Source organism: Mesoplodon mirus, assembly GCF_964341445.2.
Source record: "Mesoplodon mirus genome assembly, chromosome: 4".
NCBI lineage: Eukaryota > Metazoa > Chordata > Mammalia > Artiodactyla > Ziphiidae > Mesoplodon > Mesoplodon mirus.
In genome coordinates this window covers 97016547-97034608 of record NC_138979.1, presented here as the reverse complement: position 1 = coordinate 97034608, position 18062 = coordinate 97016547, and the positions used below count along the sequence as shown (strand labels likewise).

The 18062-nt window shown below is 42.8% G+C and overlaps 1 protein-coding gene across 2 annotated transcripts in view; it reads right to left on the bottom strand.

Annotated features, from left to right (window-relative positions):
* The window catches only part of SHC4 (SHC adaptor protein 4), a 129786-nt gene that overhangs the window by 87015 nt on the left and 24709 nt on the right, over positions 1 to 18062 (bottom strand). For both annotated transcript variants that reach the window (XM_082617900.1, XM_082617899.1), the window contains exon 2: positions 4954 to 5024. In XM_082617900.1, coding sequence (XP_082474026.1) covers positions 4954 to 5024 — 71 coding nt within the window. The remainder of the gene's footprint in view (positions 1 to 4953; positions 5025 to 18062) is intronic.

The window sequence follows — 18062 nt, the reverse complement described above, 5'->3', positions numbered from 1 at the left end:
AGATCACACAAACAAATCAGAAATGTTGAAGAGAGCATAATCACATAGATAGAGGCTATGTGAAAATTAGATGAGAATACTATGGCCAACATTATGTGACAAATTTGAAAAATCAAGATAAAATGCCCAACTTTTGGGGTAAAATCACCCCAAAATTATCTTACCAAAGGATAAAAAAATTTGAAAAGATGGATAAAAAAATTTGAAAAGTCTAATAAAAAAGAAGATTTGACAATGGAGGTAAAAATCTAACAAGCTCAGAGAGTTGTTTGGGCTAGTTCCAAAGACTTTTATAGTAGCAGATAATTCCAACATTGTTCAAATTGTGGCAGAGCACAGAAAATATGGAAAGGTTCTGCAATCATTCTTATGAGGCTAACCTATTCCTGAAACCAAAATTTCGTAAGTATAGTTCAAAAAAGAAAACTCACTTAAAATAAGGATGCAAAAATTTGAGATAAAATATTAACAAGTTGTATGTAACTGCTACCTATGATGACATGACAATTAAGAAGGGTTTACAGCAGGAATTCAATGATTATTCCATATTTTAAAACTTATTAATGCAGTTCTCTACAATAATAAATTAAAGTATTATTTAACCATCATGACATAGTAAAATAGTGCCAAAGAGCAAAATTTCTTAATCCTAGAGCCTTAACCTGAAGTTCCATCTTCATATCTATTAGCTGTGTGACCTTGGGCAAGTTACTAAATCTAAATTTCATCTCCTCGTTAGTAGAATGAGAGTTTTTAACAGAGATAATCTTAGTAGAAGTTTTGAGTTCCCACTCCCCCCCAAAAATTAAAAAATAAAAATCATGTAGAGAACATTTTTATAGGAGAGAGGAATGACTATGTCATCCTTAGTATGATTTTCATTTTCCCCTTCTCTTATTTCCTTCTGATATTGTTTTCCAGACATTCTGAAGACAACCATCACTGTGGGCCTTTGTCTTCTTAATCATCTTGTTTCTCTTTTCTATCAGGAAAAACCTCCTCCTTTGCCCTTTCGCATGAACACTAGATTACTAAAAATGAAGATGTGGTCCTAAATCAGTCAAGTGGATAAATGCCTGGGTGAGAATTAGTGGATAAATCTGGAGTCAAAGAAGTATGATGAGAGCTTTGGAAAGGGTGTAATCCAGGGAACTGCCGACAAAGTACATGGCCTCCTTGTCCTTTTCTTTTTCTCTGCTCTGAGTATTCTCTGTTTTCTAGAGGTCCTATGGATTCAGCCCTCAAACAATTGGCAGAAAGGTCCCTCATAATGAGAAGAATTTGGCCCCATCTTTCTCCTCTGTTTCAAACACTGACCCAACTGTTGTATCTTAACCATGCCTCCTCCTTTATTACCAGGAACTTCATGTTGCTGTCTCTCTATTAACTGGAACAATGTACTAACTAGTAGAGAGATGATAAGATCAATGAACATAGGTAGGACATCAGCCTGAATACACCTGTTTGTATGTGTAGTGGCAATTAGCTTCACTTGTTTATCAGCAGTCACACCTGATTAATCTTCTGCTTGATGGTAAATGTCAGGAGATACCTGTGGTCACACAAAATAAAGTTCTTTCTTATAGAATTCTAACTGGTCCATTGAATTTTTTTCTTGGGTTAAGTAGGATTATGAGTTAAATGAAACTTTGTGAATATGTGAAATTCAAATTGTAAACTATTTGAAACCTGATTCAACAGTTATATATTGATAACATCTAAGGTAATTGGTAATAGAGCAACTTGAATAGTGGCTGAATGTGAATATATATGTAAGTTGAGAAAAGAAAGGAGAAGGAGATAAAGAAGGAAAAATTAAGAGAAGGAAGAAGAGTAAATATTTGCGAAGTAGGGTGGGAATTAGAGGTTTATGGAAAGTGAGCCACCCTCAAGCTTCCACAAATCTGCCCAGAGCACAGTTTGCCATGCCTGAATCTCATACAGACACATCTACAAGGAATAATATCCAGGTACTATGCCAGACACCTTCCCTTGGATCTGTACATTAGTCATGAACCGAATCTTCATGGCAGGGAAAGAAATAGTCTTTTACCATTTACTAAACAGTAGGAAAATACAGATTGACAAATTCATAAAGATGTTTTAAAAATAGAAATTAGGAAGTTAGGATTAACATATACACACTACTATATATAAAATAAATAATCAACAAGGACCTACCATATAGCACAGGGAACTCTACTCAATACTCTGTAATAACCTATATGAGAAAAGAATCTGAAAAAGAATAGATACATGTATATGTATAACTAAATCACTTTGCTGTACTCCTGAAACTAACACAACATTGTAAATCAACTATACTCCAATATAAAATAGAAATTAAAAAAATAAAATAAAAAATAAAAACAGATAGTAACAAAAAATAGACACATGGATGAGAGGGAGGATATCAACTAGTATATGGTTCTTCTGCAGAACAATCTAGCAAAACAGATCTAAAGCCTTCAAAATATTTATATTGTTTGACCTAGTGATAAACCTTGAAGACATTATGCTAAATGAAATAAATTAGTCACATAAAAAACAAACACTATATAACCCTACTTATATGAGGTTCCTACAGTAGTCATATTCATAGAGACAGAAAGTAGAATGGTGGTTGCCAGGGGCTGGGGGAGAAGGGAATAAGAAGTTATTATTTAATATACTAAGTTTCAATTCAAAAAGATGAAGAAGTTCTGGACAGGGATGGTGGTGGTGTTTGCACAACAAGATGAAATAAACTTAATGCCACTGAACTGGACACTTAAAATGGTTAAAATGGTAAAGTTTCTGTTATACGTATTTTACCACAATTAAAAATTCTTCTGAATATTTAGCAACAGGAAAATGCCCAACATGGGAGAAACAGTAGCAAATATTTTTCAGATTTTCTACAAAAATCACTGTAAGCACATGTAAGGAAGAAAAGATCAGAAGGTTATTCTAAAGCACAAACTGTTAGTAGACATTATTTCCAGGTGAGATTATGAGTGATTTTCTTTTTCATATTTATCTGTATTTTCTAAATGTTCTAAGTAAATATACAGTATATTTATAACTATATAATAAAATAAAATTTAAAGGCCCACCTACTACATCTCTATACTCTTACCCTGCTTTATTATTATAGTAATGGCACTTATTACTACCTGAAAGTATATTGTCTCTTTATTTGTTTCCTTGCCATAGTCTGTTTCCCCAGGTAGAATGTAAGTTCTCTGAGGTCAGAGGCATCTTCATCCTTTATTCTTGAAGAGTTTCAGGCACTTAATGAGCACTCCATAAATATTCAAGTGAAGGAGAATAAGTCAAAATGCATGGATGAGGGAATGAACAGAAAATCAGTCATCCTCAAGTATGGACAGTGGCATTCCTTTCTGCTGTATCCCCACTCCAGTCACCTGGGGTAGTGACCCTCTTCCTCCCACCTGTAACCAGCTCAGGATTGGAGGAAGGGCTTTCTCCAGATTAAGCATCATCAGAATGAAATAAAACCTGAAATGTGTCCAAATTAGGGCTAAGAGAGTAGGAAGTAATCTAGAAACCCTCTCGCTTAAAGGATAGTTGAAGGGCCTGAGAATGTGAAAGAGAAGGCTTAAAAGGGAGGGAAGATGTAGCCATTTCCAAATCCTGGAAAGTAGTCAGGTAGAGTCATGCATTTACTCCATAAATATCCATTGAGCCTCTTCTGGGTGCCAAGGACTGATATAGGCACCAAGAATACAGGAAAAAAAAAAAAAGAATTAGATTTCATCTGTTTAACTCCTGGGGAATACCAAGGATTGGTGAGAAATTTGGAAAGACAGATTTGAATGCATTGTAAACAAGAGTCCACAATAGCATTTCTTAAAGATCATTTCATGGAACCCCAGAGATACATGGAATGTTCATTTATGTTACATAAAAAAAGAATTCTGGGGCCAAATAAATTTAGAAAATCTCAAGATGAAGCTAGCGCTTTTTAAACTATAGCACAGGACTTCTCAGGGTCTTTAATACTGCACATCATTGTAAACTGTGACTCTCCTAAAGAGTGTATGATTCCTTTCCCCAAACCTTTTGGTCAAGAGGACAATTTTTCAAGGCCTCGGACTTCCATAAGATGAGCATTAGGAAAAGTTATCCTCTCTTCATAATGAGAACATTCACCTGTGGAAACGGTGGCCTGCAACCACGGATGCAGACAGGCACTGCATCTTGCCCCTGAGACACATACTGGCACCACACACCGCAGATGCCCAAGTCTTCATCCTGAATCATTCCTATAAATCCAGTCCTCTCACCTCATCCCCCTCACCTCACAATTTTCCCAGTTACCAGTCTCAGCACTCAATTATTCCCCTTTCCATCCTTGCTTTGAACCTGGCCTTAAAGAACCATGCCTTGTGTTTCTGCTTCTGACTTGTGCTCTGTGTAATAATGATTCTGGCTCTTTCCCTAAGCTGCTGGGGGCCACCCTGGGTAAGGTCCCCAGGTTCAACTCTTTCATCCAGCTCACCTTACATGGAGGAAGGAGACCCAGACAAGGAGTAAGAGTTTCTTGTGTCAGGGATGCCATAAATGGGGAGAGCTTGGGCTTGCTGATGTGGAAAGTTTTTCCCTGTTCTTATTTTCGGCTACTTCTTCGACAGGTCTGAGATTCTGTAATGTCCTATTTCTAGACATTATTTTAAATACATTTAGTATCTGGGAAACCAGCTATTTCTCCGACTATATCATCTTGTCAGTTCTCATATGAAATGCAGATGCTCCGCCACACAACTGAGAAATCTTTCACGTGATGAGGCAAAGCTACTCGTCGAAGGTCACTGGGCTTTGGTGTACCTCCCAGGCTTATGAATAAAAACCCATGATGCCTTTGAAGCCTTGCATGAAATTCCTGTGGGGAGAAACTCTTGTGACTTTAGACTATAGTCCTCAAAGTCTGTCCCATTTTTGTTCTCTTACCTTGTAACTTGGGTTCTCATTCCAAAATCCAGTGACCTCATTGATTGCAGCACCTCAATACAGCCCATGTACTGGAATAAGAAAAGAAAAAAAAGAACAAGTAGGAAAAAATAGCACAAAGATAGCTCTTAGCTTCAGAGTGATTTCCTGGGAAACACCGTAAATCAGCTCCTGATATCAAATTACATTTGCACACTCAGCCTACCATTGATATTTCTGACCATTAATGGCCACGTGCCTTCAACTGCAGTTCAGTTATAAAACATCAGCTGAATCCAAAATATGATATCAGGAATACAGCTGTCATCCCTGACAAATGTGAGCTCAGAGGTTAAGAGCTTGGGCTCTGGGGCCAGACTATGTGAATCTGTATCCTGGCTCTGCCAGTTGTTAGTTACGGAACCCCAGCAAGTTACTCAACTTCTCTGCATCTCAGGTTTGTCACAGTAACATGGGGATACAATCAGAATTGTTGTGAGAGTAAAATTATTTCCTACAGGTGTTCTAAGAGCAGTGCCTGATACATTCATGTGCTCAGAGATCAGAGGAAGCAAAACTAAAGGTAATACAGGAATATCAAATCTTCTAGGGAGATAAAATAAGCATATAAGTGCAGATCATACAGGACAGTAATATAGGAAGATCTTATTTTCTTTTTGCAAGATCATTTATTTATTCAGAGGGTTCAAGGGGAAAAAAAGTCATATCCTACACCAGGAGTGAGTACATTTAGCTTGAACATGGAGTACTGGAAAAGGCATTGAGACTTATAAAGCTAAAAGATGGTTTATATTTAATGTGGCAGCAGCGGGAGCCATCAGGCTGCTGGAAAGAGAGTGATGGGATCGTCTGTGTTTGAGGAGCTTTATGTCAGCAGCAGTATGAAGGTGGGTTCATGGCGAAGAAAAAGTGAGGATGCTCCTGTTGAGAGGGAAGTAATGACAGCTCACACTGAGGAGGGATGGTGGCAGTAGGAAGAAGGGGACAGATTCAAGTGACATCACGGAAATAGAGACTACACCATTCGGCAGTTGATTTGATCTAGAGAATAAGAGAGAAGGATGAGTCAAGAATGACTCAGATGTTTCCAGCCAGGGTAACAGAGGGAACAGTGATTCCATTAACAGAAACAGGAAAGCCAGGAGAGGGGAAGATGAGTTGGTTTAGGACCCACTGACTGAAAGACACTGGTGGGGTATCCAGGAAATAACAAGCTGATAGTTGAAAATTGGATTCTGGAATCGTGCAGAGGCATTAAGTGTAGGGACTTAGTAGTCTTCTGTGTAGCTTTGCCAGGTGAGGCAGTGGGAGTAATCCTCTTAGCAGGGCCTCAGGTGACGAGGGAGAGTGTTTCTCTGAGAATGAGCTCGGAAATGTTATGAGAGCCAAGTGGTCTGATTGAAAGTGATCTGTAGGCTCCTTGGAAAAGATCTGCTTCCTGTTTAGCTTTCCTCTGGAAGCCTTGCAGCCTCCCTCTGCTTGCGGAAAGATGGCAGGAGCTGGGCGTGCCTCCTCAGATACTTCTTGGAGTATTTCTCAGCGAATTCTACAGATTTCACATCCTAAGAGGAGGTCGGTGCACCAAGTGTTGCCTAGAGCCTCGTGCAGGGTAGAGCGTGCTGGCCAGGACAATTACCTGGCCATTCTCAGCCAGATTCCTGTTCATCACATTCCTCCTGCGGGGTCTAGTATTGACAAAAAATTTTTTTAAATATTTTATTCTGCCCCAATCACATTTAACATCCCAAGTCTTGAGTACCTCAAGGAAGTAAGTGATGTCTAGAGATTTCTGTTCAATAAACCATTAGACATAGTAGGAAAGGAAAGCTAGATGTAGCACGGTATTAAGCCCATCTCAAAACTGTCATGAGGGCTTCCCTGGTGGCGCAGTGGCTGAGAGTCCGCCTGCCGATACAGGGGACACGGGTTCGTGCCCCGGTCCGGGAAGATCCCACATGCCGCAGAGCAGCTGGGCCTGTGAGCCATGGCCATTGAGCCTGCGCGTCCGGAGCCTGTGCTCTGCAACGGGAGAGGCCACAACAGTGAGAGGCCCGTGTACTGCAAAAAAACAAAAAAAAAACAAAAACAAAAACAAAAAAAAACTGTCATGAAAGGAGATTGCAAGGGTCCAAGCTCCATGTTGAGAGTGGACTGAAAAGAAAGTTTTCCTATCCTCACTGGCTGCTCTGGCTTTTCCTGCCTTTCCGTGTCTCCTCCCATTCCAGAGCTTAGCACCTGCTCCCCTATTTCCTGCATCCCTCAACCTGGAAAGAATAGACTCCCCACACAGTTTGGGGAACAGGTCTAGGCTATACCTCCAATCCCCCCAGGAAGCCTTGTTAGTGCAGAGGTGGTGTCATCTTTCCCTTCAGCTGTAAATTTTCAATTTAAGACCAGGTGATACAGCCTATCCAGGTACAGTTTTTGAAATGTGACGAAGCACCTCCAGTTTTCACACTCAGCCAGAGTGATTTTTAAAAAATGAATATCAGGCCATGTCCCCCGATTGCTTAAAACCTCTGGTATTTATTATCAGAGCAAACTTGTTGCCATAAACACTTAAACGCTGTGTTTTCTGACCCCTGTTTACCCCTCCAACTCCATCTGTGTCACTCTGCCCCTGTGCACTTTGCTGCCACATTGGCTTTCCTTCTATTCCTCAAATACACCCAACACTTTACAAATACAAGGCCTTTGCACTTGCTGTTCCATTGCCAGCTCTGCCTAGCTCTTCCCCCACTGCACTGCAGGACTAATTCCTTTTTGTCCTTCAGGTTTTAATTCAAATGTCACTGCCTCAGAGGCCCCCTCCTGTCACCTTCATCACAGTCCCTCATTTGTCATTTCATGCCACTATCAGGTTTACTTGTCAATTTGCTTGTTTATTACCTGTCTTCATTCCCTTGGCCATAAGCACCATAAGAGTAAGGACCATGATCACCATGGTATTTCCAACACCTGGGACAACGCCTGGGCCACAGCGAATGCTAGATTTTGCATCCAACAAATACTGGATGAAAGAGTGGAGAAAGCTCCTACTGTTCAGCTCCAACATGAGCTTTAAAATGAGCAGAGGGAGGTGAAGGTCTGACCGTTCTCCCCATCCTGGGGGATGAGTGAGGAGTACAGAACTGAGGACTCAGAAAGAGACTCAAGGAGAAGGTGGGGAGAATGGGCCCAACTCCCCAGGTGTTCCAGGGCTGGGGGGGTGTGGTTGAGGGGAGAGCCCTGAGCGATAAAGTGGACGGTGGGGACTCCAACAGGGAGGAGAGTAGGCTGCGGATCTGAACAGGACGGGGAGAAAGAGGCAGAAAAATGTCAGCTGGGACAGAAATGCTCCAAGGCTGATGAAGCTCAACAGCCACGTGAGGGAGGGTGTCAGATGGTGCAGTCCTCAGCCCAGTGAAGTGAAGCAGCCATGGTGGGATTCTGGTTAACAATGCGGAGAGGGGTTTCTAGTAGAGAGCGGGAGAGGAAGACAGGGAGGAGGGGAATCTTCCAAGGTTTTGTTCTTAATCACGCTTCATGGCGATAACCACCTCATGTCCTTCCTTCTAAGGCAGCCCCAGGCACTGCTTCCAATCCCCTCCCCTTCCTTGAAACCTGTTTTACTTCACACGCTTGTCTGTCTGTCAGCAGTGGCACACCTTCTGTCACCCTCCCTGTGATAAACATGAATCCTAGCCTGAGGTGATCGTGACAATGAGCACATTCCCCGTCGACCTCCCCCCCGGCACGTGAGGAAGAAGCCACTCTGGGCAACGTGAAGGGAGAAGAGCAATGCCTGATGTTTTCCACAATGACCCTGAAGCCCCGATGCAGCTGGTCTTCCCTTTGACCCACTCAGTCCATTCCACTCCGAAACCATCGCTGTGAGGAAGCAGGGAGAGGGCAGTGCAGGAAAAGAATCTGTCTGCATCTTTATTCAGGTACCTGATGACTGCCCAAGCGGAAAGTGGCTGAATGTCCAGGCCTGAGGGACGAGGAGTTTAGTTTGTTGATTTCAGTATAAACTAGGGATGATAGTACCCCCCATTCATTTATTAAATGTAGAACTGCATAAGACGTGCTCTCTGTTCTCAAGAAACCCAGCCCCATGAGGATAGGCCAACTATGAAAGAGATGATTTATCTTTTCTTTCTATGAGGTTAGTCATTGTTAATTCCATTAAATAGATGAAGAAATTAAGGCCTATTAAAGGGAAGTGCCTGGCTCGGTTTCATGTATTCAGTGAGACTGAATCAGGGCTTATTCTGGAGGCCACAGCCCATTTCTGGGAACCTTTGTGTGAGCCTTGTGGAACAGGAAAAGCAAAAAGAAAAAGTCATCCAGCTGCTCCCACTGACTCTTCCTTTGGTCTTCCCAGGTGTGTAAGAAGGTAACGAGCCTGGGGGGCCACATGGTAAGAGCAGGCATGAATCCAAGCTCTTCAGGGGCCTGCAGGAGGTGGCACATGAGGCAGAAGACACTCCCTAGTTCCTGACGCTGTGATGAGGAGAGGACACTGAAGACCTTTATTAGAGGCATCCAGGAATGGTGAGAACGTGGCAACACTCAGACAACCTTCCCATTCAGCACCTGACAGACGGCTCACCTAGCTCCCGGCTCACGCACTCCCTTCGTGCCCCAAGGCAGTCATAATATTTTTGTACTGTCTGAGCTTCAGCCACTTGCTTCCAGGGACAGATGAACAGCCTATTCATGGCCTGTGTATCTTGGGTTTTGCATTCCAGAGAATAAATTACTGCAGTTTTCAGAGAAAAGGAATGAGAGCTAACTTATGGGAAATTTTCACCTGACTCTTACAGAATGATGACTTCAAAAGACCTAAAGAAAAAGGATATATATTCTTATATCCTCAGAAAAAAATGTCTGCAGGATACATAAGACACAGTTAACAGTGGTTACCTCTGGGAATGGGAGAGAGGCAGGCTTTTACTTTTTACTTTACATTTTTGTATTGCTTATGTTTGAAAATAAGTAGATGGTATTATTTTAGAGTTTAAAAATTAAATAAGGCCTACCACTTAACCTCTTGGGATCACAATTTATAAATTACTAAGTAGGGTTAAATCCCTTTTTTTCAATGGCATATTCCCTTCCTTAGAATGTGCCTGTCCCTGTGCTAGGAGAATGGAGAAATATTGTTCAAGAGAAGGTTAAAGGCATTGGCCCTGTACTTAATAAGATGGGAAGGAATGACACTTTGAAACAATCAGAACACTGAAGAACAGTATATCAAATATGATATGACAAGGGTCTGACCTTCATGCAATAAATGTTCAACAATGGTAGAGGCCACCAATGTGGCCTGAAGACACTGCAGAATTGTTCTGCCACCTCTAAATAACATTTAGTCTTTCCCATTAAAAAAAAAAAGTGGGGGGGAATGGGGAGAGGACATTCTCTTCACAACATTGAGACACTGTCTCCACTTCTTTATTTTCCATTCATGCTTCAACCAACTACAGCAGTTTCTGGTCTCAAGACTCTATTGAAACTCCCTGAGCAAACCAATGATCTCCTCGTCCACTGTGACCTATTCTGGTCTCCAATTCACCTATCCAGAGAAACTGCCATTGCTGACCTCTAGCCACCTCCTTCTCTTTCCTTGGAGCATCTCTCCTTGGTTTTCTTGAGAGTATTCTCTGGTTCCCCATCTTTATCCTCTGACTCTTCCTTCTCTGTCTCCTTTACTGCTTCCTTTCCCCACCCCCCCATCTTTTCTTTAAACAATGCCCCTTCTCCCATCACTCTGTACCATTGGTTCTTAACTCTAACTGCATATTAAAACCGCCAGGGGGCTTCCCTGGTGGCGCAGTGGTTGAGAGTCCGCCTGCCGATGCAGGGGACAAGGGTTTGTGCCCCAGTCTGGGAAGATCCCACATGTCGCGGAGTGGCTGGGCCCGTGAGCCATGGCCGCTGAGCCTGCGCGTCCGGAGCCTGTGCTCCACAATGGCAGAGGCCACAACAGTGAGAGGCCCGCGTACCGCCAAAAAAAAAAAAAGTGAAAACACATGTTCACACAAACATTGCAGTCAAATGTTCATAGCAGCATTAGTCATAATGGCCAAAAAGTAGAAACACCTGAATATCCATCAACTGATGAATGGATCAATAAAAAGTGGTATATCGTGCAATGGAATAGTGTTTGACAATAAAAAGGAATGAATTACTGATAAATGGTACAACATGGATGAACCCTGAAAATACTTTTCTAAGTGAAAGAAGACAGTCACAAAAGACCACATATTGTGTGATTCCATTTATATGAAATGTCTGGAATAAACAAATCTATAGAACTAGAAAGGAGGGTTGGAAGGTTTGGGGGGATGTGATATGAGTGCTTCAGGTTACAGGGTTGCTTTGGTGGTTGATAAAGATGTTCTAATATTGGTGATGGTTGCACAACTCTGTGCATATAGTAAAAGCCATTGAATTGTACACTTTATATGGGTGAATTGTATGGAATGTAGTTATATATCAATAGAAATACCTGTGAATGGATGAATAATCAATCTAGGAATGAGGCTTCAGAAATGATGATAGTTGTTTGAAATCTTCAGCACTCTTGAGGCAGTTCATTGCTCTTCCTCTGGGCTCCCAGAACATCTTGGTCACACCACAAGGTTGTACTCACCCAGTGGTGCTGCAGTTTATCTGTTTAAATGTCTATGCCTGTCTGCTGCTGGACTGTGGGCTTCTCAAGGGCAGGCAGCGAGTCTTAGTCATCATTATCCCCAGCACCTCTTACAGGGCAATAAACAATTTATTTGAATGAAGTAGCCAAGAAATAATGTTCAGGAAGTCTCAAAATAACCTGCATCCTAACTGGTCCATCTGTAATGTGTTCCTTCTTAAAGAGGTATATTTCCAGTTAAAATAATACGGAAGTGAAGCTGGTCAAAGCCCTCCTCGTGCCAGGTGTGAGTCGGAAGTTGCATGTGTGAGAAGGGAGTGGAAAGTCCGTCCCCATTTAGGGGAAGCACCAATCTATGCAAACCTGGGCAGATGGACACTGGGGAGGGGGACTCTGCCTCTGGAATGGGAGCAACACTGGGGAGCGAGTTCAGGGGGGAGATCAGTGAGACAGGCCTCAAGGGAAGAGGCACAAGCGGTCTTAGCAAACACTGCCTTTTCTTCCTCTTTTTTTAAAATTTTTATTTATTTATTTATTTTTCGGTACGCGGGCCTCTCACTGTTGTGGCCTCTCCCATTGCGGAGCACAGGCTCCGGACGCGCAGGCTCAGCGGCCATGGCTCACGGGCCCAGCTGCTCCGCGGCATGTGGGATCTTCCCGGACCGGGGCACGAACCCGTGTCCTGTGCATCGGCAGGCGCACTCTCAACCACTGCGCCACCAGGGAAGCCCTCTTTTTTTCTTTTTTTAATTGAACTATAGTTGATTTACAATATTGTGTTCGTTTCAGGTGTACAGCTTCAGATTCCTTTCCATTACAGGTTATTGCAACATACTGAATATAGTTCCCTATGCTAAACAGTAAATCCTTATTGTTTATCTACTTTATATATAGTGGTGTGTATCTATGACTCCCATACTCCCAATTTCTCCCTACCCCTACCCTTTCCCCTTTGGGAACCATAAAGTTTATTTTCTATGTCTGAGAGTCTGTTAACACTGCCTTTTCTTAGATGATCTTACAGCACCTTTGAAACTTCCCCTCCAAGAGCACAGGGCTGCTGACACTCTCCTGCTCTCCACCATTCTTTGTCTTCTTGTATTTGCTTTTCTTCAGAGCACTTACTGCTGACAACAGTCAGTATTTGTTTGTTCATAGTCTGTCTCCCCCACTAGAAGGTTAGTAGCAGAGAGCAGGATTGCTCTCTCTCCAACACCTAGAGTACTGTCTGGTACACAGTAGTCCCTCAAAATAAATTTTGGTTGATTAAATTGAACAGGTTTTTTATATCCAAATATCTACACTGATGAAAACTCCTTCTGCTCCAGGTTCAAAAGCCTGAAAATTTGGATTTGGTCATTCATTCCCACTTGGGGTCTTTGCAACCAGGGAATTTCAATCCTCTGAGTCCTTAATGTTTACAAAGATGGAATCTTCTAAAGTAAGTTGTGTGTTCTGCTTCTCCTTCCAAAAGCAAGATCTCTCTCTCCAGGTTTCCTGTCCAAGCCAAAGCAGGGCTGTGAAGGGAGCAAACCCTATCACTCTGGCCCAGATCCTCACCTTCTATGCTCTCTCCCCACTAAGTAGACTCCTTCGCCTGCAGCAGATGGAGAGAGCACCTATATTTTAAAAGTCCATTCCTAGGGGCTTCCCTGGTGGAGCAGGGGTTAAGAATCCGCCTGCCAGTGCAGGGGACATGGGTTCGAGCCCTGGTCCAGGAAGATCCCACATGCCGCGGAGCAACTAAGCCCATGCGCCACAACTACTGAGCCTGTGCTCTAGAGCCCATGAGCCACAACTACTGAGCCTGTGTGCCACAACTACTGAAGCCTGCGTGCCTAGAACCCATGCTCCGCAACAAGAGAAGCCACCACAATCAGAAGCCCATGCACCGCAACAAAGAATAGCCCCCGCTCACCGCAACTAGAGAAAGTCCGCGCGCAGCAACCAAGGCCCAACACAGCCAAAAAAAAAAAAAGTCCATTCCTAGTTACCCTAAGGCAAGCAGAACTGATAACATCTAAATATAATCTCCTGGGGAATTTTAAAATTAAATAAGGGCATTTCTAAGTTGATTCAGAAGAAAAGTTTCTCTTTAACAGTGGGCAACCAGGATCCTGCAAATACAGTGTCTTGAGGGCCAGAAGCCAAGGTAAGCAATAAGGATCTTGGTCTGGTTGGCATTTTATTGACACTCTAATATGCTAGGATATAAGCTGCCTACAAGCAACCAAAAAAAATTTCAATTCATCTGAAAAAGACTACTGGTTGTCTGTGGGCAAGCAAAGTATGACAACCATCTGCGTTACACAAGGTGGCTGTGCAGCATCTCATACCAACAGTCCTACTCGCATGGAAAATCCCTTACACTCAGGCATTTTTTTGAACAGAGAGAGGTTTCATCCCTGCCTACAGACCTGAGCACAGAACAGTCAATCAGCTTGAGGGTCACCCCTGCAGCAAAATCCACACTGAGAGCCTTTGGAGGGTTCTGACCTCTCCTAGGAATAACTTTACACCCACGTCTTGGGAGACACGAATGGCTCTTTCTGCTGCTGGGTACAGCCAGAAAAGTCATCGTACGTGGTCATGAGCTTTTGTAGGAACAGCGATTTACATTGTCTGTTCTCACAAGTGTTATCTCATTTGATCCCCACGGTGAAACTGTGACAGAACCTGAACGGTTGTATGATACCACTTTTACAGATGGGAAACTGATTCTCAGGGGTTCGGTGCTCTGCTCAAGGGCCACAGGACTGGTTCATGGAGAACCCAGATCTTTTGATGCTTAAAGCTATGCTATTCCACGTCATCTCCCTGACCTGGAGAAGTTGACCATCTAGGGGAGTCTCCAAGCCCTACCTCTATAAAAAATACAAGCTAATGCATAGTGGTGTTGAACACCAATGTAAGAGACTCAGGTGTGCAATTTCCCCACAGTACTTGGGTCAGGTAAGAGAAGATTCCCCGTGATGCTTACCTCCTTGAAGTGCCCTATGTTCCATGATGGGTAGAGTCCAAGGAGACATGTAAAATGAAAATGAATTCAGGGAACTGAAAACTTCTGGATTGAAGATACTGCATTGTATCTCTCCTCCACTCACCTACCCAAACAGTCATTATATATATATATATTTCTCTTTTTAATACATATATATTTTTTTCATTATAGCATGAAGAGAAAGAGTAGGAAAGCCAGGCATCCTCTATAGGTGGCAGATGTTTTTATTCTATAATAACTTATAGGAACTTGAGGATTGATTGCTGCAACCATCACCTAAAACAGTAAGTTCCCCACGGTGTTGATCACCCTTTGTGTTCTGCAGAAATAAACACTGCATCGTACAAAGGTGAATTCCCCATGAAAAAATATTCTCAGCGTGCTCTTTGCAGAAAGTCCTTGGGGGCCTTATATCTTACATTCAATTTTAATATTGTTGAGATTCAAAAGCTGCAACCAATAGCTTCAAGCTACGTCCTTTGTGGAGAAGAGCAAGTGTTGGCCCTGTGACCCAGTCTCCTAAGAAACTTTTAAGAGAGTTTTATCACTGTGTAGGTATAATCCTAGGAAATCAAGAAGGCTATTTTCTGTTGTTCTTGGAGAAGGCCTCTAACTTGGAGGACTGGCCCCCATAATGAAAATGAGATTTGGAATATTAGCCCTACTCAGATGACGTTGCCCTTGAAATAGCAATTGACTCTACTCTCTCCTGATGGATCCAGTGAAATCCTAAGTTGTGTCAAAGCATTAATATGTTCAGAAGAGAAGAAGCCTTAGCAGTGCTGCTTACAGGAAGAACAACTGAATAACTGATCCCAACAGCCATTTAACTAGAGACCTGTGGTTAAAAAGGCAATCTTTCTCTTATTCCCTGGAAGGTCCTCATGCTCTGGACACTATCGTCGATGCCGCTGAGACGCTGGGATTGCTTATTAACACAGAATGACCTAGTCTATACTGACCCATATGGCAACCATGAAGGGGGAGAAGGAACAGACCATAGAGTCTAGGAGCATGGGCTCTGGGAGTCAGGCAGGCGGGGTCTGAAACTCAGCTTTGCATGTGTACTAGCTGTGACACCCTGGGCAGATAACTTACATCTCAAGGACTCAGTTTCCTCATCTGCAAAATAGGGACAATAACTTATCTGTTTCATAAGTTTATTATGAGGCTCAAATAAGGTAATGCAGGTGGGGTGCTGAGCCCAGTGATGGAAGGGCTCAGAAAAGGTCAGTGACTATCCTGGGATGCTGTTGTTCCTCCCCGTCCTCTTCAGTTCCACCTGCCTCCTAGTTTGGGGAGCTGATGAATAAGCCTCAACTACTGTGAAGGGACCTCAATCAAGAGCACTCTTTATAGGAGTATGATAAACACTGGGATGCAAGGTGCTATGGGAGTATGTAGGAGGGGCTCCAACCCAGCCTCAGGGAGTCACGGAAGATGTTTCAGAAGAAGGCATGCTGGTGTGAGTCATGATGGGCAACTAAGGAGAGGATGGGGGAGGGTGTGAGGCAGTGGGCACAGCATGTGCAAGAGGTAAAGGGCAAGAATAAGTTGTGCTCCAAAAGCCCTCAATATTCAACATGACTGAAGTCCAGAGATATGGCTGGAGGTATAGGCAGGGGCTACAGTATATTAGTTACCTAGGTCACTGTCTGCCCACGTAATTCAATGGACTCTTGGTGGCCAGCATCTGGATCCCATTTACCTTGCATCCTTAGAGTCCTGCACAGTACATGGCACACAGTAGGCTCTCAATAAATGGTCACAGAATGTCTGATGATTATAACCAAATTTCAGGCCACCTAAGATTAAGTGTGATGCCAATTTCTCCTCATTCTTCTGTAAGTTTCCAAACAACACTTCCACCCAGCCCACTTCACAGACCCAAATAAATACAAGCTAAAAATATAGCCCAGGTCATGAATCATAAATGAGATGGAAAAGCAGTGACTCACTGAAGTTAATCTGCTTCCCAAGAGAGTGCTGCTGGATGTCCTTTGCTCCAAAGGTGAGGCGAAATGCCAGCACCATCACTGCGCAGATACAGCTAATGTAATTCCCAGGTCTGCCATTGGGTACTCATCTGGTATTCTAAGGCTCTCATTCAGAGGTGCCAAGGGGCAGCAGCTCTGTGCATCCCATACAGGGCAGCAGAGGGATCACCCCTGGCACAGAGGCAGAGAGGGTACTCTGGGTGTGTGCTCAAGAAATGGTGTAGGGCCCTGTCTACTGTATCAGTGGTCCAACATGTCCACCATCTTGCTGGCTATGGCCTTAATTTGGTTATTGCCATAGCCAAGGCAACACCTTCGCAGAATAGCTTAGTGGATGACTTACCAATATATTTGTATCCTTGTCTAATTAAGAACTTAATATAATCTAATAATGATGGTGTGTGTATGGTCTCTCCTGTAAACCTATAAATCCCCTTAAAATGTTACAGCTTTGAGCTTTTATGTCCTTATTTCTCAGTTCTGAGCATCTCAAAAAAATTAAAGTATAGCCCATACCCCCAAATCCCACAAATCTGACTCAGGACATAGAGTTTTTGTAAAATTAAACACTTATTGAAGGAACACTACACACTCACAAATGAGAGCATCTGTAAGTACTACCACAAGGTAGACAAACTTTAGCAGCCCCATCAAACTTTCTCTTCTTTTCACTTTTCTCCACCAAGCAGTGTCTGCACCCATCCCAGGAGAGACTCAAAGACCCCTAAACTTTTGCTCCTGCCCCTGCCTGTCAAATTGAATCTTACCCTCGATAAATAATCTGAAATCTCGGATAGCAGTACATCTAACTAAACTACTATGAAAAACTGGGTACCATTTAATTAAGTATTACTGGAAAAGGCCAATTGAAAAAGGCCAACATTTTTGTCATCAGTTGCCATGTTTAGTCAAACATGATGTCCACAGTAGAAGCATCCATGTGACAGTGGTTTCCAGCTCTCTAGGACTGTAACCATGCCCAGTGTGTGGTCATGTCTGGAGGCCACGGTGGCCAAAGAACCTCATTCACGCCACCTTCCTTCCCAGTCACGGCACTGAAGTCCTATATGAATGGTCAGTTGTTCAGTTATGCTGAAACCACAAACCACATTTGTCAGTCTCCCACTTGGTGATAAACTGCTGAATGATGCCGTACTAGTTTTCAGCTTTTATGATTTCTCTGAAAAAGAAGCAGCCAACAATGTGCCTTTGCAGAACGGCAGCCCAAATGTTAAAAATCTCTCATTACACTTCTTTGTACATGAAACACAAGAGTTTTCTGTAGCTCAAGTCAGTGAATTCTGACTCCAGATAATATGACTAAAAGGATACGAGGGCTTGAAAGGAACTTAGAGATTATCCATTTCAACCCCTCTACTTTTCATGGATAAAAAAATTAAGTGGTTTATCTGATGTCACTCAGCATTTAAAGCACAGGCAGAGGAAAGTCCACTCAAGACACACAACTAAA